Source organism: Thunnus albacares, chromosome 12, assembly GCF_914725855.1.
Source record: "Thunnus albacares chromosome 12, fThuAlb1.1, whole genome shotgun sequence".
In the NCBI taxonomy this organism is placed as follows: Eukaryota; Metazoa; Chordata; class Actinopteri; order Scombriformes; family Scombridae; genus Thunnus; species Thunnus albacares.
In genome coordinates this window covers 21381733-21409542 of record NC_058117.1, presented here as the reverse complement: position 1 = coordinate 21409542, position 27810 = coordinate 21381733, and the positions used below count along the sequence as shown (strand labels likewise).

The following is a 27810-nucleotide window of genomic DNA, read 5'->3' as shown; positions in this document are numbered from 1 at the left end:
TTGACTGTGTCAGACAAGATGGTTGGTACGTTAAGTTTAGATTATCTACCCTACTAATACATCCCTGTAAAGGGCGCACATGCAAAATAGACTTCTATGCAAACCTTCATCCAAAATAAATTGGGGCAGCTAAGCCACGCAGGCTACTGGAGGGCAATTAGAGCTTGAGCCCTTGTGGCCTCTGCAGCCTAGCAGGCGGGGCCTCCTGACACCCCTGGTTGGGCCTGATGGAGTGGAGTTTCATCTGCCTAACGGCCTGGCAAAGCTCCACAGGCCTGAACAAACACAACAGGCCTCCATCAGGCCAGCTCGCTCTGTCACAGCTTACATGGCCTATTGTACACCAGCGCTCATTAACGGCACTAAGTCATGTTGGTGTCTTACTAATGCGAGTGTGGAAAGAAAAACAAGATCCACAGTTGAAGTGCTTCTACAGTGGTGCTACCGTAACTTTATTTTTTCTTTTGCACATGGAAAATGAAAGTCACATCCTAAAAACTTGAAAGGACTAGAAATTAGTATATAATAATGTTGAAAACTGATGAAAAAAATGCTTTAAAATAATAAACAACCATACACATTCATAAATGTGTTCTCTGTTAATAAGAAATGTGCCTTTTTGTTTCTTTGGCTTTTAGTCCACTGTTGTCAACAGGGATTATAACTAAATATAAAACCAAACCTATAAAACTGACAGTGTAGATGCTGCCATTTCTAAAGGCCATCATACACAGTTAATGTTCTGTAGTGATGTAGATGATAACTGTTCCTTAAACTTCATTATGGTGTCCACAGTAGATTTCCACTGACGGATAGATTTGCCTCAAAGCACAGCCAGAGTGTTCAGTAGTGCTTTGCTTGCCCAGCACCCCTCTGCATCACTGCAATGCACACACACCAAATACATTATAAAAACAGACACGCATTATCACCATGACCTCACAGTATTTATCTGAGCAGCGTCAGTGCAACGTCATCTCAACGTCATCTCCCTCTAGTTACATCAAACTGTTCTACTTTCAAGAGGTAAGAGAAGTTGCCAGCTCCCATTAACTTTCTCACTCTAAATCCACCTGACTTCAGTGAATATTTTGTCAACAATGAAATGAGGAGCATCCTTTACCAAGGATGAAGATTAAGACAGTGCACAATAAAGAACAACATTGATATGTTGTGCTGTTTCTGTAAATTAGAGATAATATAAATTGGCAAGTTTGAGGGGAGGGGCAAAGTTAATCAGGTCTTGAAATGGGTTTTTCAGGTGCATCTGAGGGCATCCTGTCTATGGCTGAGAATCCGGGGTTAATCGCTTTAAAAGCAGTAATTAGGTGTTAAGAGGTATGCTTGTCTGTTTAAATTAGCCTCTGAGCCAGATTACGCTCTGTGACTTCCGACAACCTCCCCCATCAGGTCTAAATGCTCTCCAAAAGGCCATTTTAATAATTTAAGTAAAAAAAATACAAATATTGCCTTTAAACCCAAATCAAACTTAGATGTATGTGGGAGAAGAGGTTATGAAATACACATCTGTGCCCACTTTCTTTTCACTTTAAGAAACTATAGTAGAAAATATAGTAGAAATGACCAACCATTGGTGCACATTTGTTCAAAAGATGGACAAAGAGTAAACGCAACCAAACAGACATACAGGGAGAGAAATCTGTTAAAACAAACAAAATTTATACCAAAGCTATATAATTTTGAGAACTAGAAACTGTACCAGCAAACCATGTCAAAGCGCAGCAGTGTTCATCAATCCTCATGAAGATATTATCACTTAAAGTAAGCAGCAAAATCTTACAACAAGGTACACAGACTAAAGTCAGTATCACCTCATTTATAAAGTACCTCACATCCACATAACAGTCAGAACACCCCACATTTAAGACAGGAAACTTGTTTAAATTGTTGAAATTTGTCATCACGTTATAACTCCAAATACAAAAATGTTGCTACAAGACTCCACTTAGCCTTTCATATACTATATTGCAGTTTGTTGGTACTGTCTGAAATGCATGAAAACATACAAAATTAGTCTTGACACACAATTTTGAAGTGTCGATCAAAACATTAATGTAGAGGATTGTCTTTTATTAAAACAAGTGTGTGTTCCCAAACAGTGTAGCAGTTAAAAATGTATATGTCTGGTAAGGAGGTCCTTTAAAAATCGTGTATAAGGCAGGAAAACTCTTTCCCGTCCAAGTCTAAAGAAAATTGACCCACAGAGGTTTGATCATTTTCCCTCGGGGTTGATAAGTTGTTCATACAAAATTAATAACATTTTTAAAGTGAATTTTAAAAAATCCCAAGAAATTAATTTCCAGAGTTATTCTTTAGTGTCATTGAAAAATATCTGACTTTTGAACTCCTTGTCTTCATGAATCCTCTCCGTTGTATGAAATAAACAGTCGAAAAGAAGTTTGTAAACATTCACTGGAGCAACTCAAAAGTGCTTCATCAGGTCACATGTGTTGCCAGGTTTTATCCATTGACTGAATGTGCTCTTTGGCCTTCATCCTGAGTGCTGCGATGCTGGAACTCCTGTCATCCTCCATTGGGTATTTGTCGTTGAAGCTGGGCGGGCACTGGTAGGGAGGTGGGCCCATGGGCTGCATACTTTGGACCATGCCAGGTGGGGTGTTGAGAAAGCTGTGGCTCGGATAGGCTGGCTGCAGGCCCTGAGGTGAGCCCATGAACCCTGGGATGGTATGCATGGGTGTGGCACTGGAAATGGGTGAGGTGAGCCAGGGATCTAGGGGCATCGGGTTGGCCACTGGCCCCACGTTGGGAGGCATCGGTGGACGATTGAAGGATAGCATAGGGGAATCATGAAGCTTCATGGTGCTGGTGTCCATCTTTTCTTGACGTCTCCACTTGGCCCTCCGGTTCTGAAACCACACCTGGACAGAGATAAATGCAATGAGGTCAGATGGTGCAGTGTCATGGAGGCACTGAGACACAATGGCAAAAATCATCATCAGAAAAAATACAATCAATCTCAGAGTTTGAGCTGTCTGCCACACTGTGTTGTCTGATGGTAACACTTGGGGTGTGTGAAAAACGCGATTCACATAAGAATTGAGATTCTCATCTTCTATGATTCTGAATCGATTCAAAACGGCCAAAAACAATTTCTGTAACAGTATTTATTAATAATATTATGTTTTGAACAGATTGAACAAAAAAGGGTGGAACTTAACTGCGAGGGTTATGCAGCTCCTGGACGGTGTACAGTGTGCACATGCAAGAGTAATCTTGTAGTTCATCTTACAAAAAAGCAAGCCTTTGGGCGCATTTTCGAGTTAATAACGTAATAATTAGCTTTCCAAGACAAAGTATTTTGTGATAGTGCACCATCACTCAGAGACTAATGATAGTGAAGTGGAGCATCAAACTCCAGCACTAGCAAATGAGAGCGGCTGACCAACACACATTGCAACACTTCACAAAATCAACCAAGAAAAAGACTCAGTCTGTAGTCGGTTTCATGTTAAATGTTCTGTGCAATGTCTTTTCCCGGTACTAGCGTTGCATCCGAGAGGCTGCTCTCCACTACTGGAGACCCAACACTTTTTCCCCTCTTACTCCCATTACACACACACTAACTTCTGTTTTTGCAAAAAATATTTAACTAGTGATGTTGGCCATTAAATTACACTTTAATGTGATTATTCTAATACAGGCAGAAGACTGTAACATGCTTCAAAATGAATGCAGTTAACTTTTTTTAAATCACAAAAGTTTCTCTGCTTTTTTCTGTTTGTCAGACAGTGACCTTCATCAAGACCAGTTAGCGTATCTGTCAGTTATGTTTTATATTTCAGTTCAGTGGACAAAGGACACAAATCAATAGTTTGACACACAATGCACTGGCCTAAAAATAGTGCGCCACTTTCTATTTATTGAATCAAGAATCGGTTTTGAATCTAAATACATCCTTGAAATAAATAATATACATGTCTGATTCTGTTGCCAATCAGAGCTGTAGTGAAACAGATTTAGAGATGGGAACAGTGGTTTTATGAGAGTTGTTGTAGATTAAACCTATTTGTCCCAAAAAATGACAACTGTTTTTGCAGCTAGGTGCAAAATAAAATAAATTATCTTATGATTAAATGTGGTATGCTGGAGATTAGGATATCACAGTCTTTACCTGAACCCGAACCTCAGGCAAGTTGACCTTCATTGCCAACTCCTCACGGCTGTAGACGTCTGGGTAGTGAGATTTCTCAAAGGCTCGCTCCAGCTCATGAAGCTGATAGGTGGTGAAGGTCGTACGGTTCCTTCTGTGTTTCTTTTTAGCGTGCTCCTCCTCTTTGGCCATGTCGGGAGATCCCTCAGCAATGTCTTCCTCCTTTTGCATGTTGCTCATTTCTCCGTCACACTTGTCACTGGAGAAAAGGTCTGATTCTAAAATGATGAAGAAGATAGTAAGACCAAAATAGGCATCATTAACCATCTGAAATTTTCACACTTGAAGGGGAAGAATGTTTGTTATAGCTGCCTTTCTCATTGTGGATGTCAGAAACCAAGATGAAATTAAAAAGCACCTCTCATTGGCAACATGTTTACATCTTTAGGGTTATGATATGGTTATGCTGTGTTACATATTGCAACAATTTATACTTGTTTGCTTGAATGAGTAATTCTGCCTCATTAGTAACATACAAAAATATAGACAACAAAAATGTAAGTGTAAATCAGGGTTAAGTAGGACGTCAGTATTCATATCTTTTAACATCTAATAAAATGAATGTAACATTGTTAAACAACCAACAGGTGTGCAACTTGTAGCCAGTAAACAGTCTTTACATTTTGGCAACACTACCATTTTGACAAATCTTATTTGGCTCAGTCAAAGACTACATCAGTTTAGAGACTTTCTATTTTGTGCATTACCCAATAGTAATAATGTCAACAGTTACAATACAGTACAGTGAATCTTTCAGAGTTCACCCCTGTTTATTAATTCTAAATGATTCAAATATTTTGTTTATAACAGCTGAACACCACAGCCAAATAATTTCTCAGAGGACCAATTCACAAAATAATCCTATTTTTTCCAGAAATGTTGTTACCAATGTCAGCAGCATTGGACACCAAACTTGTAAGAAGTTGCATCCTTTCAAATCGGGGTCAGATTTGCATAAACATGGTTCACATTCCACAGCATTTCCAACAACTGGGTCACTCTCCTCTCTTACTATTTCATTAATTCTGCTTTCTGTGACAACAGTAAAACATAGAAATAGCCTCGTATTCTGAACACTAGAAGTAAAACTTTTTCTTGCTCTTTTATTTCTTTCTCTGTAGTCGAATAAATTATCTTATGTCTAGTTTTAAGATGATGTGATTGTTTAAAATTTCAAGATGAATGTATGTAGCTTTTCAATGCACACGTCTTAAGTGAAATCTTAACTCTTCTCCTCGTGATAAAAACAGCTTAATGTCTGATGCCCTTTATACAGTTGAGAACACCAGGGGTTTGGCAAGCCCAAATGACATCACGTCTTTCACTGAATTCTTCCCCTGCAGTAATCCCATAGTAACAGATGCTACCAGTTAAACCTGTGAGTCCCCGCCTCCTCTAATCTAACAAGGGACTTTAGTTGGCCTCTACACAAGCCAAGTAAACAGTCATAGTCCAGATTGTGTCTTCCAAGAAATGGATGTAGAGCAAGTGAGCCATGTGTGTGATGCACCAAAGCTTGTTAATCATACCAAATCGTTTTAGGCAAGATGGTCAACAGATCATTGGTTTGGAATAATGATGCCAAGCAGCAAAAGCTGTTTTTGGGGGGTGGGGCTGAATGAAAAAAAACCTTTGTTTTTTCCACATTATGTTAAGTTCTAGGGTAAAGCACCATATAAGTATCTAAACTCCCACATCAATCTTGTTTATGGACAAAATTTAATAAAGTAAAGCTAATTTTGCCCGAGGGATCAAAAGTGTTGCAAAATTATGCTTTGATTTATAAAACTCTCAAAGGTATCAGCAACAAGTTTTTAGCATGACAAAAGTCAAAGCAGTGCTCAGCTTGTATTGTTTACAATGGGATACAACAGTGAAGAGTTTTCACAACAGAAAAAGGCATCAAACCTCAAAAAAACAAATCATCTTTGTTGCATAATGCGCTTCTCCACTTCCCATGCATTCCGGCTCCTCCATTGGAGAGAACTGCTCTATCTGGTCTCTACTGGTCACATAGGTTGTTCCGATGACAATATACTGTTCATATTTTAAGCTATTAAACATAAACAAGTCTGGAGCAGAGTAAGCTAAATTTAGAAAGTCTTTTACATCCTACATATGCAGAATATTGCTATCACATACAGTATTAAATATTTTATTTCAACCAACTTAACAAGTTTTGCTCTAATTATTTTGAGTTTGCTCAACATCTCAAAATTACCAAAGACAACAGATATGTCAGCTGAATTGACTTTTCTTGCAGTGGACATAGTAGAGTACAAGTGTAACTAATTACATGGCTCTGGTCCACTTGTGGTGTGCCAGGAGGCTAGCATGCACAGCGCCAGGGCCCTGGTACTATAACATCTGATTGGAATGTAACCATAATTTATGTTAACAAATCAAAATGTCCTCTGTTTAAAATGATGGTGTGTTTCCACTTGATAAAAAACAACAACACTGTTTCGTGGTTTTGAATATATTTCTCAGTATAAGCCATTTATAGATTCAAGGAATTTTTAGAACTTACATCTAAGATTAAAATCAAGATTCAGAAGTATAGCTTGAACACAGAAGTATAGTAAACACAGGTTTTCCATCGGTCAAGCTTGTCTTTTGCTGGTTCTTGTATTTTTATCGTTGTATTGTAAATATGAGAGTCCAGTCACCTAAAATCATAGGTAACTATTGTATTATCTTAAGATGGAATCACACAAATATAACTTCATTTAAATGTAGTTCTGTGCTCCTCCTTTTGCACTCACCAAAATTGCTGCCCTTATTACTTCACATCGCTGTCATTACAGACAATCACAACCATCATGATATTGAACTTTGTTATGGAAGGATACTGGTCCAACATATATGGAAAACAGTGTGGGAGTATTGCATTCTAAACCAGAGATACACCAAGAGACCTCAATAAACTTTATATATGTCCAATGTCACTCTCTGCACAGTCTAAGATAAAATCCCTGAACTGACTGTGATCATGAAGAAATTCATCTGAGACTGTTTGTACAACACAATATGTTCTTTTCTGAAAAGACTCACCATGATAGGAAGAATGTTGAGAGCTGTCACGCAGCTCTGAAAGATGGCCATAGGGATCTGATGGGTCTTGCTTCTCAGGGTGCTGTGGGTTTTCTCCATTGGCTTTTTGGCCCTCATCATCTCCTACTGAATGGAGTAAAGGGTCCTGGTCTTTAGTGAATCCCAGTATGACATCAATGCTGTGGACCCTACCTCCAGTGCTTGAACCAGCACCTTTTGCCATATCATAGTTGTCCAGGCAACTGTCGTCCACTATTCCGAGCGTATCCATTGACAAATGCATCCGAGCCTTTGGAGATACTTTCTCTCTTTCTTGTCAGGAAAAAAAAACCCAAAATGAGACAAGGCAGAGCAGTTGTTGTAGAGAGCTGCGTCACATGCAATGGAACAGCCTTATGTGAAGCGTGAGGGCCGTATTCTTCAGGGATCACTTCAGTGAGGTTGAATATGGTTTTTGTGAAAAAGCAGTACAAACTCACATCTTTGTCTGCAAACGAGTAAGTGAGAGAAAAGAAAAAAATGACATGACACATTCTGTACACTTAATGAATCATTGAATAGCTTGTTAGTCTTTATAGGCTTCAGTTGTTGTAGTGGAAATGAGATCTGTTCTGGCAGCAAGTTCCCTTGTTTTGATTGTTAAGATACTTAAAGTAGCACAAGTACTTCAAATAGTGAGTGTTAATCTCCTCCATAAATTCAATGTTTTTCTACCTCAAGAAACTTCATCAAATCATGCTATCTTTGTAAAAGTTCTGTCACGATCATATGTTGTTGACTACAAGCAGGGCAATATTTTGTCAACAAACCTTGATAAAAATAGGAGGAATTTTAAAGTGAATCAGTGAAGAATCTTTGCTCTGCACAGACACTTTTTGTATCAGTGCATATCTTATTTTTACAGTGTCTAGAAAAACAAACCCAATTACCCAATAATCTGATTCACATCTGTTTTTATCTACATAGCACATTTAAACCTCAGCATTTTTAAAGTTTTTACATACGTATGCAGTAATTTGAATTAAAATCTACCCAAAGACATCTTGTGAGCCACCAATAAGCAAGCTGCACTTAAACAATATTTTAATCTCTTACTTGAAAACAAATGAACCTTATGGAAACCCATACATCAGTATCTATTATGATTGACAAAATGCACAATAAAGAAAGTAAATAAATTAATCTTACCTTCGTTCAAGGTTCTATCACAAGTTACGCTGCGCACATCGTGTCTCTGTAGTCCATAAGTACACAAATGACAATATCTACTGTAGGCACTTGTTCCTCCCTGTTAAGTCCTTGAAATCCCCTGCACACAAGTGAGCAAAGGACATACTGTTGGAGCCCTGTGCAACAAGCATATGTAATGTCTTTCTCTCCTGACAAAACTCTTCTTAACCACACAGGACACCAAAGCTTGCGGGGGAATGGTAGTAAAACCAAAGGGTTTAAGAGGTTTATTAATTGGAATCCTTCCCCTTTAAGAATGACTGACAGTTGTTTTCTGGTCAAGTAATTGCTCCAAATGTGTCCTGCATTCAGACCACAGAGGGAGGCCATTGCTAATGAAGCCTTGACAAAACTTTCAAAAAATCTATTGTTTGAAAGATAATGGCTTGTACTGAGAGTTTCCACTAATCCCTTCATTATAGACAATGTAAGGGAGAAAAGACACAGAGATGGACTTTTAACTTGAATGGCTACAGACTGTAAAGACTTGTATTCATAAATTTTTTTTTTTTTCAAGCAGACCATTCTTTATGAGCATTGTTGCATTTGGAAAAATAAATGAATCACTTGTGGTTGAAAGCAAATTTAATGACAATTTTTTTGTGGAAATAAAGAATGAGCAATGTTATGAAGGTTTCCTATTCAGATGAATTGTCTACTTGAGTTACTATAAATAGTACACAGCTAAGAAGATACGATTTATAATAGTAATAATAGTCAAAGCATCCTGCATTTTTCATGTTTGTACAAGAGGGAGTGACAAGAAGTAAAAATAACAACATCTAGGTCCAGAAAAGTAAAATGGGACAATCCTCCCATACCATTTAACCTAATCATTTCAAATACTGTATGAGCAATAAGTGTACAAGATGAATGTTGAACCCTGTCCTTATTAAAAGTCCCGTTAAAGCCCCTTTAAAGTGTTTCAGTTGAGACTGTGACACATACTCATATTGTTTACATGAGTCAGATAAAAAAAATAACAAATAGTGTGGCCCTGTTTTATGAATAATCTTGTTGCTCTAATGGTTCACAGTGGAACTGGGTTGGGGGCATTGGGGGCATTTTATCCTGCAACCTGCAGTTTCTCCTCTGCCAGCTGGCACAACCAAAGCTGTGGCAGCTACAGTAGGTGTTGCAGAGATCAATCCTATCCTTAATGAGCCTAAAGACTTCACTAGAGATTTCCTCTGACCTCACTCCTCCCATCTGAAGATATATTTAGGAGTTCTTTGCACGGCAAAAGCAAAATCCAGCATGGAAAAGTTGTGCACAAGGTAGTTTTTCCTACAGAATGTCAGGTGTATAAAATCTGAGAAAGCAAAAAATTGAAGAAAAAAAATTGTCTCTGAAGTGGTTTTAAGAGAAGTCTGAAGCATCAGCCATGCAACAAATCATATATCAAATACTGACTTTTATTATATTCAGTTATTTTATACATACTGTAAAGTTTCCAAGAATTAATGTCATTATTAGGACTGCCAGACTGATTTGAAAGTAAGGAAGTACTGTTTTTAAGTTTTCATTTGTTTACTCTGCCATGCGTTCTATGTGGATTATTTTTGCAATAGGGCATTGTTTTTGAAAATGCCTACAATTACCAAGAAGATGAGTAAAATCTGTTGGTACACATGTATTACATGTTCATATTCATTCCACTTTTCATAGACTCCATGAAAATTTGCTGTAGTGTCTAACAGGCGGTGTGTGTAAAAAATAATAACTATTGATTATAATTAATTTTTAAATACATTTTGACACTCATTAAAGACGCTTAATGAGGGTCTTCCATCTATGGATATGCCATCCTCTTGGACTCGGGGAGATTCCCAGAAAGTTTGTCTGCATGATTGTCTCATGCCTAAGCAGACGAGGAATTTTGAATACTAACAAGTTTAAAGCCGCCTGGCAACACTGATCTGAATTGCCAATGCTCTCTATGGGCAGAATGGCTGTGGGTTAAGTGGCTTTGGCTGAACACCTTTTCTTGGTTGTCAAGGTTGTTTTCCAAGAAAGCAAAGACTGCAAAGCCCATTACTTTTGCCTGTGAACAACAAGCTTTGCTACTAGAAGAAAGAAATAAAGTAAAGGAGTTGGCATGTGCCCAGGCTCTGCCATATGGTTACTGTAAAGAAAGTCAATGTGTGTTGGCAGGGTGCAACGTGTGCTCTTCATTAATTTATTCATTAGTTAACAAGGCATTTTCATGAATATTTTAAAACATCACAAATTAATTAAGGTGTTCTGTCATGTCAACCAGGATTTCTATTTTGGAAATTGTCTTTTAGCAAGATAAAACATTGAAAGAAGCATTAATTGCTTTAGTAAGCTGATACCATAAGACAGTCAATGGACTTAGAGGATGATAATTAGTGTCATCAATTAGTGATGCAAGTGAGAAGATTCATTGTGTGTGATTCAGAACATCCAGTTGTCACAAAATTTAGAGAGTTATGATTTTCATAAAAAGATATGTAAAAATATATATAGTATATGTCAGAAACTTTGAGGTATCAGAATGATTTTACAAACCAACATTGAATCTTATAACAGTGTATTAGTACGCAATGATGATATAAAAAAAGATCAGGTGGTATTGTCAATTGACTCTCACATGTTCAACAAACCACATGTATCTGCAATCCGTTTCAGCTAACCTGACTTCGACTTCACCTGATTGTCGAATACACCTTCTAAAATTCCCACTTAGCAGTGTCAGGGTTATGTTTAACCAGATAGAACATCTGGGTGAAGTCCTCTTACTTCTTGAAGACTTTTCAAACCTCATAAGCAAATGTATACATCAATTTTACGTTTCTACACAATAAATATTTACATTTAAAAAATATTATATATTTACATATTAAAATGAGGGGAACAAAGCTGTATGTCAGAAGATGCTACAAGATCCCACCTTGTATGCTTTAAATGTGTTTTTTAAGAAATCTGATACAGTTTATTTCAGTTTAAATAATGATTACTCCAGGCTGACCCAAGAGCGTTGTCACTGCAGTTGTCTCCATCTGTATGGTGGTCTTGTCGCAGCAAGAAAAACGCAGGTATAACTATGAGCATTAATGATGGCTAGGTTCAAATAGTGTGAGCCAGCATGTATAATTCTTGCCAGAGCCCTGGAAATGATACACCTGAATGTCTTATAAATTACACCTGTTTATCAAGTCACAATGTTTACTGTGACCTTTGTGTGTCCACATCTGTATTTGGAAATGCTATGCACCTGTTGACACATAATGTTTAACACCTACTCAGATCTAGTTCAGATGTTTCTAATATCATCTATTGTTTTGCCCACTACATTAATGGATAATATTCATATGAGACCTGCAAGAGGCTCCTAATACCACCCAAGTCGTTGGCAAGCGAAATTGATAATCATTTTATCACATTAATATATTAAAGCTGTCCCTCTTTGCTTGTTTCCCCATTATCCTAATTGAGTACAAATTGGTTAAGAGGGTGCAGCATAGCTATCAAGCTCCTTAGTTTTATCAGATGACAATTTAAGCCCCTGAGATCCTATTAGGAAGAAAGCGGATAATGTTTAAAGGCGCTGTGTCAGCTTACAGGGGGAAAGGGGGATGGGGAGCAGCAGGGGGATGACAGGGAGATGATGGAAAGGGAGGGTAAAATGCTGAGCGACTGACCATGTGATCAGCTCTGGCTGAAATGTGAGGGGAAGCTGACTCTTTCAAATACTGAACAGTCTGTACTGTCAGATGTGCAAGTCTATTATCAGTTTGTGTGAGGTAGTACATAAAATAACCTTTTTTTATTTTACCTGGCTTCAAGCTTAGGCTTTGTTTACAGACATAATGAAAGTTACATTTTTTATTTTAGAATTTCAAAATGTCATTTCAGAATATCCAAAAAGGCTATAATTGTTTTAAAAAATGTACATTAAATGAAACTAGTAATCTAATTAGTATCTAGCGATGGAGGGGCCAAGCAGGTATCAGGGTAAAAGTTTAATCCTAGATTAAACAGTATGTCCGATGATGTATGTAATCTATTTGCTTTTCCTTATAGGTGCAGTACAAGCAACTCAACATACCTGCTATGTCAAGGTGTGCAGATAGAGATAAGAGTGCATCATTGATGTTCCTGCATAGGACATATTCCTAAATTTCCTTATTTTTAATCCCATGCATTTGTCCTACTATGCTACTTTGAATCCTGCTTATTTAATATTTTGAACTGGTGCAGACAAAGTCATTAGGAAAGGGGAAAAGAAATGTTCAGAGCATTCAGGTACTTTATCTTTTAATCTTTTGGTTTGTCACAATAGTTAAAGGAGTTTAACCCTCCCTCTACTCATCCAGATTAGGACTTGTTGACCCACGGTTAATACTTCCTTCACTTAAAGTCTAATTTAACATCTTTATCTTTTAAACATAGTCGTTGAGGAGATGACACAAAAAGGAGCATTTCATACTATTTCAAAGACTGTTAAATTAATATTTTTAACGTGCAGATAAAAAGACATCAATAACATGACATTAATGACATTAATAATCCCACTTTGAATAAAGCTAAGGACTTCTAACATGGAGATGACAAATTAATTTAGAGAAGTAATGTAAGCGCTGTGAGGTAGAGCGGCCCTCCATAGCCAAATCAGTTTTCAATTGTAATATTTTCTAAAAAAGAAATGACTTTCTGGATCAAAATCAATAGCTATTAAATCTACATTGTACTTGAATTGTCTAACATTGCAGTTAATATGACCACATATTTGAAGGCCTAGGTATAGTTTGGGTTAAATGCAGGTTAAATGAATAGTAGGCACATGAGAAAACACTTTTCCTGAGCAGTCTGCTTTATCTCCATCACTATGGCCTGGGTTTGGTTTGGTGTATCATTATTAGTGTCCTCTTCTTAATCCTCTTCCACCATTTTTGTACGGTCCTCTGGCAGGTCAGTGTCATCTATCTTGAGCACTCTATGGACTAATGAAATAAAATAGTTTTAATGTATATTCAGAATGACAACCTCAGTTTCTGGATAGTTCAGCAATATTAAATGTTTTGTACTGTTTTGTATGAAAATTAATATAATTATGAGAAGAATAAATATGCAGGTATTGCGACATGACTTTCATTGAGGGGACATAACTGAGGTCATTGATGGTTATTTCATGTGTTAAAGCAAGACTATGTAACATCTGCTGAGCATCAGCAACAGCGTCCTCTGCTGCCACAAGTGGTAATTACAGGACGCTGATGCATTTAATTCTGTTGATAACAGGGCAACCAAAATCTGTCAAGTATGATTAAATATTTTCATTAGTCACACCAGTGCACCTGAAATTTCTCTCCTGTGTTCCTGTTTGTACTTTCAGATATCAGCCTTATTTTGCTGTTTCCTGATCGCTTTCAGTCGTTACAATAATGCAGTACCCTCACCGCAAGGTAAAATACGTTTAGGCTACCTGTTGGAGATGTGCTCTTGGCCGAAAATGCACTAAGAGCCTGTTGTCTGCAGCTCTTCATCAAACTGTGGCTGTTTCTGCTTGTACTGTTCCTCTTTGCAGTATTTCTCACAACAAATGAACGAATAGCTCCAAATATCTCCAGATCTTGTTGCTGTGTCGACTTGTTTAGGTGACTTTGACTTTGTTTGACCCGGCACAGCCAAAAGTGCCAATGGAAAAACCCTATACTATTTCTCGTGGGTGATCATACCCACTCAACCCAAGTTACATAGTGCAAGAACAGGTGTTCAGGGCGCAGAGTGGGAATAAAAGAGGGGCCATTCTCCCTATTACACATCAGTATACCATCAAAATAATTTTGAAGTTTTTATTTTAAGGTAAAATAGTTGCATAATGTTGCTTTAAGGAGTTTCTTGTGTGCTTCTGTTAAACTTAAAGGTATCCTGTGGAGTTTCTGACACCTAGTAGCTCTTTGGAGCAGTAGTTTTTTAATGAATGTGTCCCTGTTTTGTTTGTCTCATCACATCTCATGTATCTAGGTGACACGATGCACAGTCCTACCAATTGTTTCACACTATTGTGTAATTGTTTCCACTGATCTACAGGTGGCTATAATGTGCCAAGAAACACAGCAATGTGCCAACAAAGGCAGAGAAGAGGAATGTAAGCAAGTAAACATGGATGTATTTTGGTGAGAAACAGTCAATACAAACATAACTTTTGTTTGTTTACAAGAAAACACCACAGGGCACTTTTAAATTTGTCTGTCCACTCTCCCCTAATCTGTCAGCTGACACCATGGTTATAGTGCATCTGTCTCTTCCAAGTTACACTCCCTTCAACATCAACAATTGTAATAAAATAATAATAATACTTATAAAAGAAACTCATGTTCCACCCCCACAACTGTAGCTTTTAAATGTAACATTAAGACCATTGCAGCAACATGTTGATGTTTGCCTGTGACGAACAGTTCGATTAAAAGGGAAAAAAAACATTTCTATAAGAATTTTGCTTTCAGAGAGGCTTATCAACTTATTAAACTGAGATGGTTAACAAGGTAATTATGCCTGCTAAACGTCAGCATGTTAGCATTTAGCTTAAAGCCCTGTTGTACCTAAATACACCCTCACAGAGCCTCCGGCATGGCTGCAGATATCCATTTCATGTATAAATTGTATGAATATTGTTGCACATTTGAATGCATCCCCTGAATGTATCCTTTGTGTCTTCGCTCTGCCTTCTCCAAGAAGCCTAAGCCAAACACATGAGTCTTAACATAAGAACACGACTTAAAAAGGTTAACGGGTGGACAAAGAAGCAGGTGGCTTTGAGTAAAGCTTTCCTTGAACATCCGTGTCTTATCATCAGCAGCATTACCACATTACAGTAATGTTGTTAGCAAGGGAAAACAATTCGCACCAGGAACACCTGACCAGAGTCAATGAGATTATACTATGAAACATTATCTTATTGATCCAATCAACTACTCACACTGTATTGTTTTGATTTGGTTAAGCAAGCTGTAATTCCTATAATTCCTCATTCATCTGATCTCATGTGGAGCTGTGAGAATGAAGTCTCTCCCATTTTATGATCCTGGTGCTTTTATTAACATGTGATAGAATTTCCTTGATGCTTGTACTTCATCGTTCACATTTTTATTCTTAAAACGTCACAGGAGGACACAATTTGGGTTTGTGTTTTGTCATTTTAAAATTAATTACAGATTGGCCTGATAGGGAAGCTATGATCAAAGAGACATACAGTTTAAGATGCTTAAGTACCCCAAACCCAAAAGTAACAAAACCTGCTACTCAAAACCCCAATACACCACTTGTTGTCATGATGGTTCTGTATCAGTTGAAGATTAATGTTATTCAAAGTTCTCCAACACCAATGACCGGTGGTAGCAAAGCATTAAAAATTATACATTTGGCTCCACTTGTCTGGTGGTGGGAATTAAAGTAATTGGCAGGTGCAGTGCTACAATTAAATGTCAAAATTTTAAACCTTTCTTGTCTTGTTTTTTTACTAAAGACAAGGGATGATGATTGCATCTTGTTACTGTTTCTGATTGCTGCTTCATTTGTGGCCCAGGTTTGTACTGACGCAGAAGTTCAACAAATGCATGTCCTTATTTGCTACATAAGGCAAGTTGATCCGGGCCTAATTCAGTTAAAAAATAATGCATTTATACAGTTGCTTTTAGGGGTTTGGTATGTTAGTTTGGTTGAGATTTGGTCCTGGTTTCATCTAGTTTCACTTCACAAAAGAATATCATCCATGTTCCATACAATCCACAATTGAGTCCATTTGTGTTAACTAAACCAGGCAGAGTACTACACTTTTGTTTTTATTAAAATATGTAAAAATGTAATATAAGATCAGGATCTCTAAACATTCAAACTCACCTTTGGGTTGCACTGTACCAAATAGTAGGGTTTAGTTAAATTAACTTATGCAGAAAGTAGTCTGTTACTTATCCACCCTCTCCACCCAGATTCACCTGTTTGGCCTGGAAAAATTGAGCTACCTGCAGGGTTGTCAACAGTACTATAGGATCGTGTCCATATTGGTACTAGATTTGACCCATGTCTATTTAAGGGTGGTCTGCTCGGGCCCTGACCCTCTTTTAATGAGATTAACTACACCAAGAGCTGCAGCTTGGCACATCTCCTCGGGTACTTGGTGTCTTGGCCGGGGCTGTACTCACCTCATTCCCCTCTAAGACTGTGCCGTGTATACATGAAGAAGATATCAGCATTCACTGTATGTGCGTCATTAGGCACATTCGAGTAGTTATGTATCGTCAGTTCATGAGGTCTAACAAACAGTATAATACAGTGTCATGCATTATTTCCCCTTTTGTGTGTTGTCAAAAACTTGAACCAGAATTTCAGTTCTATTCAAATAACAGAGATTGGAGACAAAGCAAAGTCCCTGAAATCTATCTAAAAATCAGGTGTAGTCAAATCCATTTCACCACTAACAATAATGTGTGGTTTTACTGGAACTGTGACTCAGCCACAGACCTACACACTGTCTCTTATCTGGATAAATCAAAATGAGGACTCTTGCAGCTTCCTCTTAATAGTTTAATCAGATAGTCTCAGTAAGTCAAGTGGTCTAAGTAAGCCAACCCCTAGTTTTGATGTGTACGTTTAATTAGAATCATAGGTTTTTTAATTAGAAAAAACTCAAAAATGTGCTCCTAAACTGCATAATAATATAATATTAAAGATGCAGATGAATTTTTTTGTATATATTGAATATATATTTTTCTGATTATGAAAAAAAAATTCTAGTACAGCACTATAGCTAGATGTATAGCTTAAATAATTTTCAAATTAAATTTCAAAAATGCATACATATATTTTTTCCCTTTTTATCAGTGAACCCATCTAATTTAAATAAACCTTAAACCCCCTGTTGTAGTTGCATTTAAAGACATAACTGACTTACATAGGCTTCCACACTGTCACATGGAGAATGAGGCTTGTGCCTTTTTGCTTAATTGAAGACAGCTAACACATCAGCATTACTTGAGATTGTAAAGTGATTAAAAAATTATTGTTTTAAAGCGCACTGCCTAAGAGACATGTTTAATGGTAGCTTCCTGAAATCGAGCCCTGACAGGTTATTACACGCGGAGCCTAATCTGCTTCTCCGGCTAATTTGAGCCCCAAGCTAATAAACCCCCACCTAAAGCTACCTTATAAGCCTTGTTTGCATCCGTTGATGTCACACATGCATCACACACAACCACACAGGCAAGAGAGTTCAAACTGTCAAATGCACACCCACGCACGTTTTGGTAAGAAAAAAAAAATCCAGGCATCAAATGAGATATTAGAAATCTAGAATAATGGGGTGATATTAGTGCAACATCTTTGCAATTACACAAGAATAATATAGTGAGATTCAGATATTGTTGTCACAATATTAACGGGCTAATATTAGTGTAATTCCTTTATAATAATACCAGAAAACTCAGGAATCACCGTCAGTGAAAACATTCCCTCTCTTGTTTTAACGTTAATATAAAACTGTCTCTATTCTAGTACTGCAAACTACAGCATTTTATGGCCATATTGATTTAACCTAAACACCAAAAAGAACTGTTGTTACCCAAAGAGGTAATAACTGGTAAACTGTTTTCTGTTAATTTAAATTTTTTGGTTATGTGATTGTCAAGTCAACATCAGTAACAAGTGTCATCACTTAGAAACGCCAATGGTAGCTTCTGTGCAATAACAATGAATCATAGAAGGAGAATTTAAACCTGAGTCTACCAGCATGGCTCACATCGCAATAGCACCTCGTGTCATTGGCCGTACTTGGTCCCCATTCAAATGGGGACATTTAGGGTTAAAGCAGTGCTGTATACCAGTACTGTACAGTATCATTCCTCCACTGTTATCTGAAGGTGTGAGGCCTTTTGTTTTGTTTATGTCTGTGGCTCACAGACAAACATGAAGTAGGAGCCTACTGTAGTTAGTAATACTAATCACACATGCTAATCCCTGCTTAATGGACATGTAGGTCATATTTTCTCTTTACAACAGCTTTCCACTCTATTCAACAATTCAGTAGGAAGTATTCTCACATTTATTATGTTCACTTTTGTCCATAAAAATAGCTCAATGTTATTTAAGTGCTTTGTGACTCACACTAAAACATTTAGGCATTTAAATATGTTAAGATCCCTGGAATGTGTACATATTCTCTATCAGGATCTCCAGTTCAGCACATGTGTTGTGCTACACTAGTCATAGACATTATTTTTGTTGCACAGCAATTAGTTTTACTCGGATGATATAATAAAAGCATGTCTCTGCTTACTCACTTCTCTTCCGCTAGCTGCCTCTGGTACTCAAACTCCTCCCTGGACATGCCTTTGGACTCCTCCAGTTGCTCCTGCTTTACCATCATCTCCAATACTCTTCAACTTATCACCCAACATTTGATTCATGAGGAACAGCATTGCTCACTTCAGATAGATGTTAATGGCGCAATCCTACAGGGAATGGGGTGAGGGAGGTCAACGGCCAATGGAGGGGAGAAAGGCAGTTGATAAACCTTATATCTGTGAATTAACAGATTACTGCCTTACAAACTTCCCAAATGGGATCCTTGGCTAGACTGTATCAATAACTTGTGGCTGGAGTAAAACCACTAAAGAGCTAAGCTCATAATTGGCAGCCTTCCGACATCGGAGAGTCTTTACATTGTCAACAAGATGCAGCAGCACAGAACCTCAAGATGTAGGCGACTGCGGTTTTACTCCACCTCACTAACCAATACTAATTACCACTGTACATCAGACATGGGGTTTAAAAGATCATAAACACAGATGAAAGCAAAAATGTTCAAATAAATCCCATAATGTAGTAACATGTTGACAGCAAATCTCATATAATGAATTTTAGTTAAATATTCACTCTTTCTAGATCTGCCTTGGTTTCCGCTTAAAATATCTGAACTAACTAACTATCTCAACATACGTTTATTTTTCTTCAAATTTTTCATATTAAAACACTTCAGATTGCCCCCATTATTTTACTTAACACCAGATTTTGATTTTTTTTTTCTTTCACTTTCACTTTCTTTTACAGTCACACAAGAAAGCACAGGTCAAATTAATTCAAGAATAATTTATGTATTATTGGCATGTCCTCAAGGGAACTCTGTCACTAGGTGATTTGTGACTAAAGGGACTCAAGGAGCTGTAAGATACTTAAAATCTCCCTGATCTGCTCTTCTGTCTTTTCCCCTGCTAAGACTCAGTATTTTAGGGACACTGTGGCCTTAACACCTCCATGACCTAAAACCTCTGTGCCTAACACAGAACTAATAAGGCTCTGGATGTTATACTCTTAGGTGTTAAGATCATCTAATTACAGAGGATCTGTTTAAATCATTCACTTGTACCTCTGGACTGAGGCCAACTTGTCCAACTTAAACAGTTACTGGAAAAAATGGATACTTCTTGTTCTGATATCTGATTGATCTGATTCATTGTGAAATACATACACACCCGAAACTTAATAAAAGTTAAGGTTACCCAAAAAGTCTAAATACACAGTTTGCCAAACTATGGTTAAATAAACGACTTCTGGGTTCCTCAAAGATGTGAAGCTCCACCAGAAGTAGTGTATTTAATTTTGTAAATCCACAAGTGTATGCAGCACATTGAGCCAATCATGGAGGAGTGCTTTGAGAGCTTTATAAGGACATTTAAATATTTAATTTCCACCCCAAAACCATTTCATCATTGGAAACTATTGTAAGAGAATTTCAGAAATTCAAGCTGACTGCAGTTGCTCCATCTATAAGAAAACTACAAACCATTCAAGTCTACAACTGGTGAATTTTATACTCAAAAGGTTTGGGTGGCCTACTGTAATTCTTTTTTCCATGATCAGAGTAGACGTTGGACCTCTGACCTGTTGTATTTACCTTCTGTTTTATTATTTTACAATATTGAAGCCTTGTAGATTTAGATAGTTTTCATTCAATGCCATAATTGGCATTAAAGGAACTGCATTAAGCTGGTTTAAGTCCTATTTATCAGACCGATTTCAGTTTGTACATGTTAATGATGTATCCTCCGTGAAGCCAAGGGTTAGACACGGAGTTCCACAAGGTTCTGTACTTGGACCAATTCTATTCACCTTGTATATGCTTCCTTTAGGTAATATTATTAGGAAACACTCCATAAATTTTCATTGTTATGCAGATGATACCCGATTATATTTATCAATGAAGCCAGATGAAACCAATCAGTTAAACAAACTCCAAGCATGCCTTAAGGACATAAAGACCTGGGTGACCTGCAATTTTCTACTACTAAATTCAGATAAAACTGAAGTTATTGTGCTTGGCCCTAAACACCTTAGAAACACATTATCTAATGATATAGCTACTCTGGCTGGCATTATCCTGGCCTCCAACACCACCGTAAGGAATCTGAGAGTTATCTTTGATCAGGATATGTCCTTTAACTCCCACATAAATCAAATCTCAAGGACTGCCTTTTTTCACTTATGTAATATTGCAAAAATCAGGCACATCCTGTCCCTAAAAAATGCAGTTCACGCATTTGTTACTTCTAGGCTGGATTATTGCAATTCCTTATTATCAGGCTGCCCTAACAAATCTCTAAAGACTCTCCAGCTGGTCCAGAATGCAGCTGCATATGTACTGACTAAAACTAGAAAAAAAGATCACATTTCTCCCATTTTAGCTTCGCTACATTGGCTTCCTGTAAAATCTAGAATAGAATTTAAGATCCTTCTCCTAACTTACAAAGCCCTTAATGGTCAGGCACCATCATATCTTGAAGAGCTCATAATACCGTATTATCCCATTAGAACACTGTGCTCCCAGTATGCAGGCTTACTGGTGGTCCCTACAGTCTTTAAAAGTAGAATGGGAGGCAGAGCCTTCAGCTATCAGGCTCCTCTTCTATGGAACCATCTACCAGATTCGGTGCAGACACCCTCTCTATGTTTAAGAGTAGGCTTAAAACTTTCCTTTTTGATAAAGCTTATAGTTAGGGCCGACCAGGCTCGCCTTGGATCAGCCCTTAGTTATGCTGCTATAGGCCTAGACTGCTGGGGGACTTCCCATGATGCACTGAGCTCCTCTCTCCTCCTCCTCCTCTCTATCTGTATGCATTCATGTAACATCAATGCATGTCAGTAACTTTGCTTCTTCCCCGGAGTTTTTTGTGCTTTCTCATCTCACAGGAAACCCTGGGTTCTGGGCCGAGCCTTCGCGGTCCTTCACAGTCCTGATGGCATCCTTCCCTGGCTATTGCTGTTTATACTTATTGTTATTGTTATGACTGTTGTTCTTCTGTCCCCCCTCCCCCTTTCCCTCTCTCTTTCTCTCTCTCAACCCAACCGGTCAAAGCAGATGGCCGCCCACCAAGAGCCGGGTTCTGCTTGAGGTTTCTACCCGTTAAAGGGGAGTTTTTCCTTACCGCTGTCGCCAAGTGCTGCTGGGGGAATTGTTGGGTCTCTGTAAATTAAAGAGTACGGTCTTGACCTGCTCTATGTGAAAAGTGCCTTGAGATGACTTTTGTTGTGATATGGCGCTATATAAATAAAAATTGATTGATTGATTGATTTATACTGCTAATATTTAGTAGAACCGTCTTTGACAAGAATTAACAGCCTTGAGTCTATGTAGAAGGGATGAGAGAGACTGTCAACATGGATTGGCATTGTAGTCCGGTACCTATGATGGAAATAGAGCCAGTCACAGTCCCAGTATTGTCATCCCATTTGGTAGGCTCATGAAAGACTGGTAGAGAACTGGCTGGTTTGGGAGATGCGACTATTGGTTTCTACTTTTGTCTTTGTCTCTGGGTGTGAAGAATATTCATGTGTCATAAGTAACGACTGGTGAAAATTACTTTAGAACATGTTTTGTGCAGTGACTAACATTTATTTTTAAATTGTGATGGATGTTGTGTTTGTGCACTGGCTGTCACTCAGGCAAACACAAAGAAAGCATGGGCACATAAAAACCAACCTGCAGCTGGACTAATGCACTGTGTTCAAGTGAACTTCCAGAAAACAAACCCAAAATTGCTGATACTGGCCAAAAACCTGCTCAATGGGAGGCACTGGAAAGGTGTTCTTGGTGCGCTTCATCCAGTCGAATGCTATATCCCGCCTGCCAGAGGGAACACTGTTTGTTTTTTTTCAAATTAATGTGTAAATTTTCATTTGATGTGGCTTTAAACTGTGATATGATTCAAAATCCTGTGCAAAACCCCATTTTGCATTTTTTATTTTCAAGCTGACACAGAGTCTGCTAATTTAAAGAAGTACATTTAACATTTATTATAATTATGGCAGGGTTATACTTTGCAGTCAACAGAATATCACTAGTCAATGGAGGTATCATTTTAATCTTGACAGTAATGATGCATTTCCAAACATGCACATTAGATATTTGAATCCTAATTGACTTAAATTGCACATCGTGTGCACATAAATGGCAATTGAAATCTCAGTTTGCTTGAATTAAAGCTGCATTTCTAGACTTTCAGGGACATGACCAACCAAGAGGAAAAGGTGAAGCCAGAATAAGCAGAATAAGCGATATGTACACAATTCCTTCTGAATGAACTTACACATAAATTCCTCAGCAACAAACTATGTTCTAGCACTTATAATATAGCATTTAACAGTACTTGATACTTCCTCTATTCTGAAACTAAAGCAGTTGCATATGACTTAAGGGAAAGGCACAGACACAAAGTTGATGATTGAAACTTTCATGCTTGCCAACCTTTTCATCTTAACTGTGGTAAGTGGAGATCATACTTTAAGGCCGTTCATTGAATGCCATTTGAAAGGGGATTATATACAGGTGAGAAAAAATGGAATCATCTCTCATAATACTTTATATTTACATCTACTGACGTGTTGTTATGTAATGTTATTGATTTGTCACTTTTAAGGTCTTTATATTTTTACCATGTGTGGATTTTACATGAACCTGTTTTAATGCCCTTTACTCTTGCAATTTTTCTTAATTCCAGCATTAGATCAAAACACTTACTTCATGTCTATTTTTCTGCGGCCTATAAAAGAAATGCTGCCCAGCTCCAACGACCTGTCCGAGTTGGACTCAGTAAAGGTAACAGAACCACAGGAAAAGCAGACATACTGCAAATGTACTAAGTCCTCAGGTCATTTATCTTCATCCCAGAGTCGATCTAATATTATGGCTTTTGTTTTTCTCACTACGGCTGCTGTTGCATTAGGTAAGTGGTTTTCAAACACATTGCACTTTATTCTCCAATGAAGAATGAAAATGTGCTTTCCAACTGCCATGAAACAACAGTAACATTGTAAAGTCCAAATTGCAACTCGCTGATTAGATTTTTTTTTAACTTGCTAATTTGCTGACTTGCTGACCTGTGTTTATTTGTCTATAAGGGTCGGCCTGAGTTTCGCTTTGCGACACAGAGGTGTGACAGCCAGAGATAATAAATATTTAAGCTTTCCTGGAGAGCTGCTGATGAGAAGATGTTGGTGCTTCCCCTCATCATTTCCATTGTGATTACAGGTTAGATCCACACTTTTGTAAATTTCGAAATCAAGTTAATCAAAGTCAGTGGTTTGATGCACATTACACATGGTAATAGCTTCCAGATTATAATCTTAATTTTTTAGACACACTACAGTAGTAGCTGTTGTACTGTAGTATGGCCAAGTCTTAAGACTAATGAAAGAAAAAGTAAATCTGACAGCATAGAGCTCAGTCTTAAAAGCTCAGTTTTAAATGTCCTAAAATTTCCACCAGACATAAAAAATATTTTCCTTCCGGCACCACAGTAGACACTTTTTTTTCATCCATTGAGAAGCTTTGTTTATTTTTTCCCCAGATAAGATTTTATGTTTCTACTGTTACTGAAAATGCCTTTAATTCTTCACATGTACTTTTCAATTAGTATGCGGTAAAATAGTTGATTATTTTGCTTTTTACATAATGAAACAATTATGAAACATCTGATGTGTATTAGTAATATTTTGTTTAGTTTACCTAGTAGACAAGGTTTTTAACATGAAGCTTTCATCTCAGTTTTAATTTTATAAGTACATTGTTCAAGTAGAGAATGATAAAATGTTTACAGGTTTTCTCTGAAAATGTTTATGTATTTAGGGCCTCGACAAACATTCCAAATGTTTTATACAGGTCAAAATGTGCCCATGTACATGTGGTAATTACTAATTTGTGTACTTAAAATAAAGCGAGAATGTGTGCACGTACAGAACTTAAACACCAATAGCGATTGCTGTACTAATTAATCATGAGGTTTAGATTCATCTTTTTAATTTCAGGCTTGTCATCTGTGGACAGGAAGACTTATGGGAAAATTGGGTTCAGGGCCTTCAGGTACTGCATGGTCACCACACTTATCGCTGCATTCACTGGTGTTGTCGTAACCGTTCTTATCCAGCCGGGGAAACCATCCAGATATACAGCAGTGTCCTCTGGTGGTAATGCAGAGGCTGTGCACACTGTAGATGCTTTTCTGGATCTAATCAGGTATGTATCAAACTTTTCTCAAGAAAACTATACAGGAAATGTTCTCAACATAATTTAGAGGTTTAATGATGCATTAGGGCACTCAGAAGATGTGTTTTTGACTTACAGAAACATGATCCCTTTAAATCTGGTAGAAGCTTGTTTCAGAAAGGTAAGATCTGCTTTGGTTGGCTCACCAACCATTAACATTTGATTCTACTTCCTGTCCAGTATAAAACTGTTTATTCCCTGAGTGGTTCAATCTGACTGAATCAAAAGAGATCAGTGAGATTTTTTTAAATGTTTTTATGTCTTCCTGCGATGGGAACCACTTGTTTGTGTCCCTTATGTTGCGATGATTCTGTCACAGTGTTTCTATCGTCTGACCAATCTTCACTATCATTGTTGTTGTCATTATTATTACAATATTTACAATATTATTATTCATCAATACACAATTTATTCTAACTGCTTTATTAGGACCCCTATAGATGACACAGTGCCGACACCAGGCACCTCAGATGGGGTCAATATTTTGGGTTTATTGGTCTTCTGCATTGCCTTTGGCCTCATTCTGGGCAGTATGGAGAATGAGGGAAAACCTCTGAGGGACTTCGTAGACTGCCTGAATAAAACTACCATGCAACCAGCTAACATGGTCATCTGGTAAGAATGGGAAACAAACAAGAAGATAAACTGGTTGTAACTCTCTGAGTCAATACTGTCTTTAACGCACCGGTTCATCTGCATTTTGTTTTACGTGTTGTATGTAATTGCTTTTAATTTTCTGTTATCACTGTTATCTGTCCAGGGATGAGGGAATATTAGTAGCCATATCATTAAAGAGCTAATCAAAGGCTGCATTCTCCTAGTCTTTGTGATAAGGTTTTGGATAAACTATGAAATATATATTGTCCCAGTGTTTGCTATCCATGAGGTATCCAACTGAGGTCAGTTGCTTGAGATTTCTTGCAGAGGTGATAATCTATGTGCACTGCCCACTATGTTAGCTCTCTATCACTCATTCTGGGAAATCTTGCAAGAGCATTGTGTGGTCAGATATGATGATTTCCTCTGCTCTATCTCACCTCTCTACCACAGGTATTCTCCAGTGGGAATCCTTTTCCTGCTGGCAGGACAAATATTGAAGATGAGAGACCCTGGAGAGAGATTGGTCATGAAGTTGCAATGTATACTCTGTCAGTGATCACTGGCCTGCTGATCCACAGCTTCTTCACCCTTGCCCTCATCTATTTCGTTGTCACACGTAAAAAATCCCTTCAAGTTCATGGTTGGTCTGCTCCAGGCTCTCACCACTGCCTTTGGGACTTCATCCAGGTGAGCCAAGGTCTTAATTTTAAACATAACGCATTACAAACACATTCGGAATGGCAGAGTGTCAGTGTCCTTCAAATACATTATGGGTTTCTTTCATAGTTCTGCGATCCTTCCTGTAACCTTCCGCTGTATGAAGGAGGTTCACAGCATGGACAAACAAGTGACATGCTTCATGCTGCCAATAGGAGCCACAATGAACATGGATGGTGCAGCACTCTATGAAGCTGTAGGTGCTTTATTCATAGTCCAGGTTAATAATATGGAGTTTAACTGGGTCAAATCATTGTTCTCAGATCCGATTAAATTTATATCAGATTTTAGCTATGTAAACGAAGTTCTGTAAGTTTTACTAAGCCTTAATCTCTGTTATATTTGCTTATAACTTTAACCTTGATTGGTGTTTGTGTGCTTTAGGGAAAATACCTCTAACCTCAGGAAGCTGTTAGGCCCCAGTGTGAAGTACAGTGATGATCACACACTGTCACACTATTTTTATAAACACAAGCAGAGGCCTCGAGGACCAGTTCCCATAGTTTTGAGTGGTCTCCTTCTCATTGGTTGAACTTGTACATGCAGATTTTCAGTGTTTGAATCCACAAACATGATTGATAAACTATTAATGGCTTATATCTTATATTGCATTAGATAACCATCGCTGTTGTTTTTGTTCAGTTTTACTGTCACAGCTGCAAGTACCGGTGCGGCAGGCATCCTGCAGGCTGGCATGGTATCCATGGTGATTGTGTTGTCATCAGCTGGACTGCCCACAGAAGACATATCAATGCTCATGATTGTTGATTGGATTCTGTAAGTGCCTGCATGTATCTTGTACTTTTCTCTTTCTGAGAAACAATCTATGCGACATTACATCAGACATTAAGAGTGAGGATATATTTTAGCCACGGTAGCAGCATAGCTCTAGTGATGGACTGTTGGTCTGTTGGTACACCACTTTGGTCCAGACAAAAGGTGTTCCAGTTTTGTCTAACTTTGACTAATCTAGAATAATGGTATTGATTTGCCCTATAACATAACATCCTTAAAGTACCTGTACATGTTGACAGCATTCTTTAACTTTTATTGTTGTGGTCAAGTCAATTATATGTTTGTCGACAGGGATCGTTTGATGACTGCCACCTATGTGCTGGGTGACTGTATCGGTGTGGGTGTGGTGCAGCATCTGTCCAAACATGACCTGCAGAGCTCCGCTCCTGCTGAGGAATGCTTGGAGGAAGAAAGCTCAGCTCCCATGAGATTTGACCGTGTGTCATTGGCTTAGACTCGTGTTTCGGATTTTTACAAAGACCATCAAAAGATCTGTATGAGAAACCCAATAAGTTACAGATACTAGTGGAACAGACCATAAGAAAAGGGGTTATCAGGATGAGTGACAAATGTTTAGGCAGAGATATAATCTAAAGGATCAGGTAGGCACAACCAAAAATACACTCATTGCTACAAGACAAGTTGCATACTAGTTTAGATGAAA

At 37.9% G+C, this 27810-nt stretch overlaps 2 protein-coding genes, 1 long non-coding RNA gene and 1 pseudogene across 3 annotated transcripts; 2 read left to right on the top strand and 2 right to left on the bottom strand.

Moving 5' to 3' along the window:
- Positions 1–420: 420 nt before the first annotated feature.
- Positions 421–8661, bottom strand: LOC122993134 (retinal homeobox protein Rx2-like). Its single transcript, XM_044367024.1, has 4 exons — positions 8435–8661; positions 7247–7733; positions 4154–4410; positions 421–2900 (listed from the first exon to the last, which is right to left on the bottom strand). The coding sequence occupies exons 2-4, from the start codon at positions 7527–7529 to the stop codon at positions 2463–2465; spliced, it is 978 nt and encodes a 325-aa protein (XP_044222959.1). The 5' UTR covers positions 7530–7733; positions 8435–8661; the 3' UTR covers positions 421–2462.
- A 4603-nt stretch (positions 8662–13264) lies between these two features.
- LOC122993402 lies at positions 13265–20562 on the bottom strand (annotated as a pseudogene).
- Positions 20563–21998: 1436 nt separating this feature from the next.
- LOC122994674 lies at positions 21999–25456 on the top strand. The gene is made up of 3 exons (XR_006406648.1): positions 21999–24020; positions 24797–25004; positions 25113–25456. It is a non-coding gene; the product is annotated as an uncharacterized LOC122994674 (long non-coding RNA).
- Positions 25457–25461: 5 nt separating this feature from the next.
- On the top strand, positions 25462–27527 carry LOC122993401 (excitatory amino acid transporter 4-like; the record flags this gene model as incomplete). The annotated part of the gene is given in 7 exon segments (XM_044367540.1): positions 25462–25649; positions 26085–26148; positions 26151–26252; positions 26254–26321; positions 26421–26571; positions 26994–27128; positions 27438–27527. Coding segments are annotated over 6 exon segments (699 nt in total), but the record flags the coding sequence as incomplete, so codon positions are not given.
- Between the last annotated feature and the right edge of the window lie 283 nt (positions 27528–27810).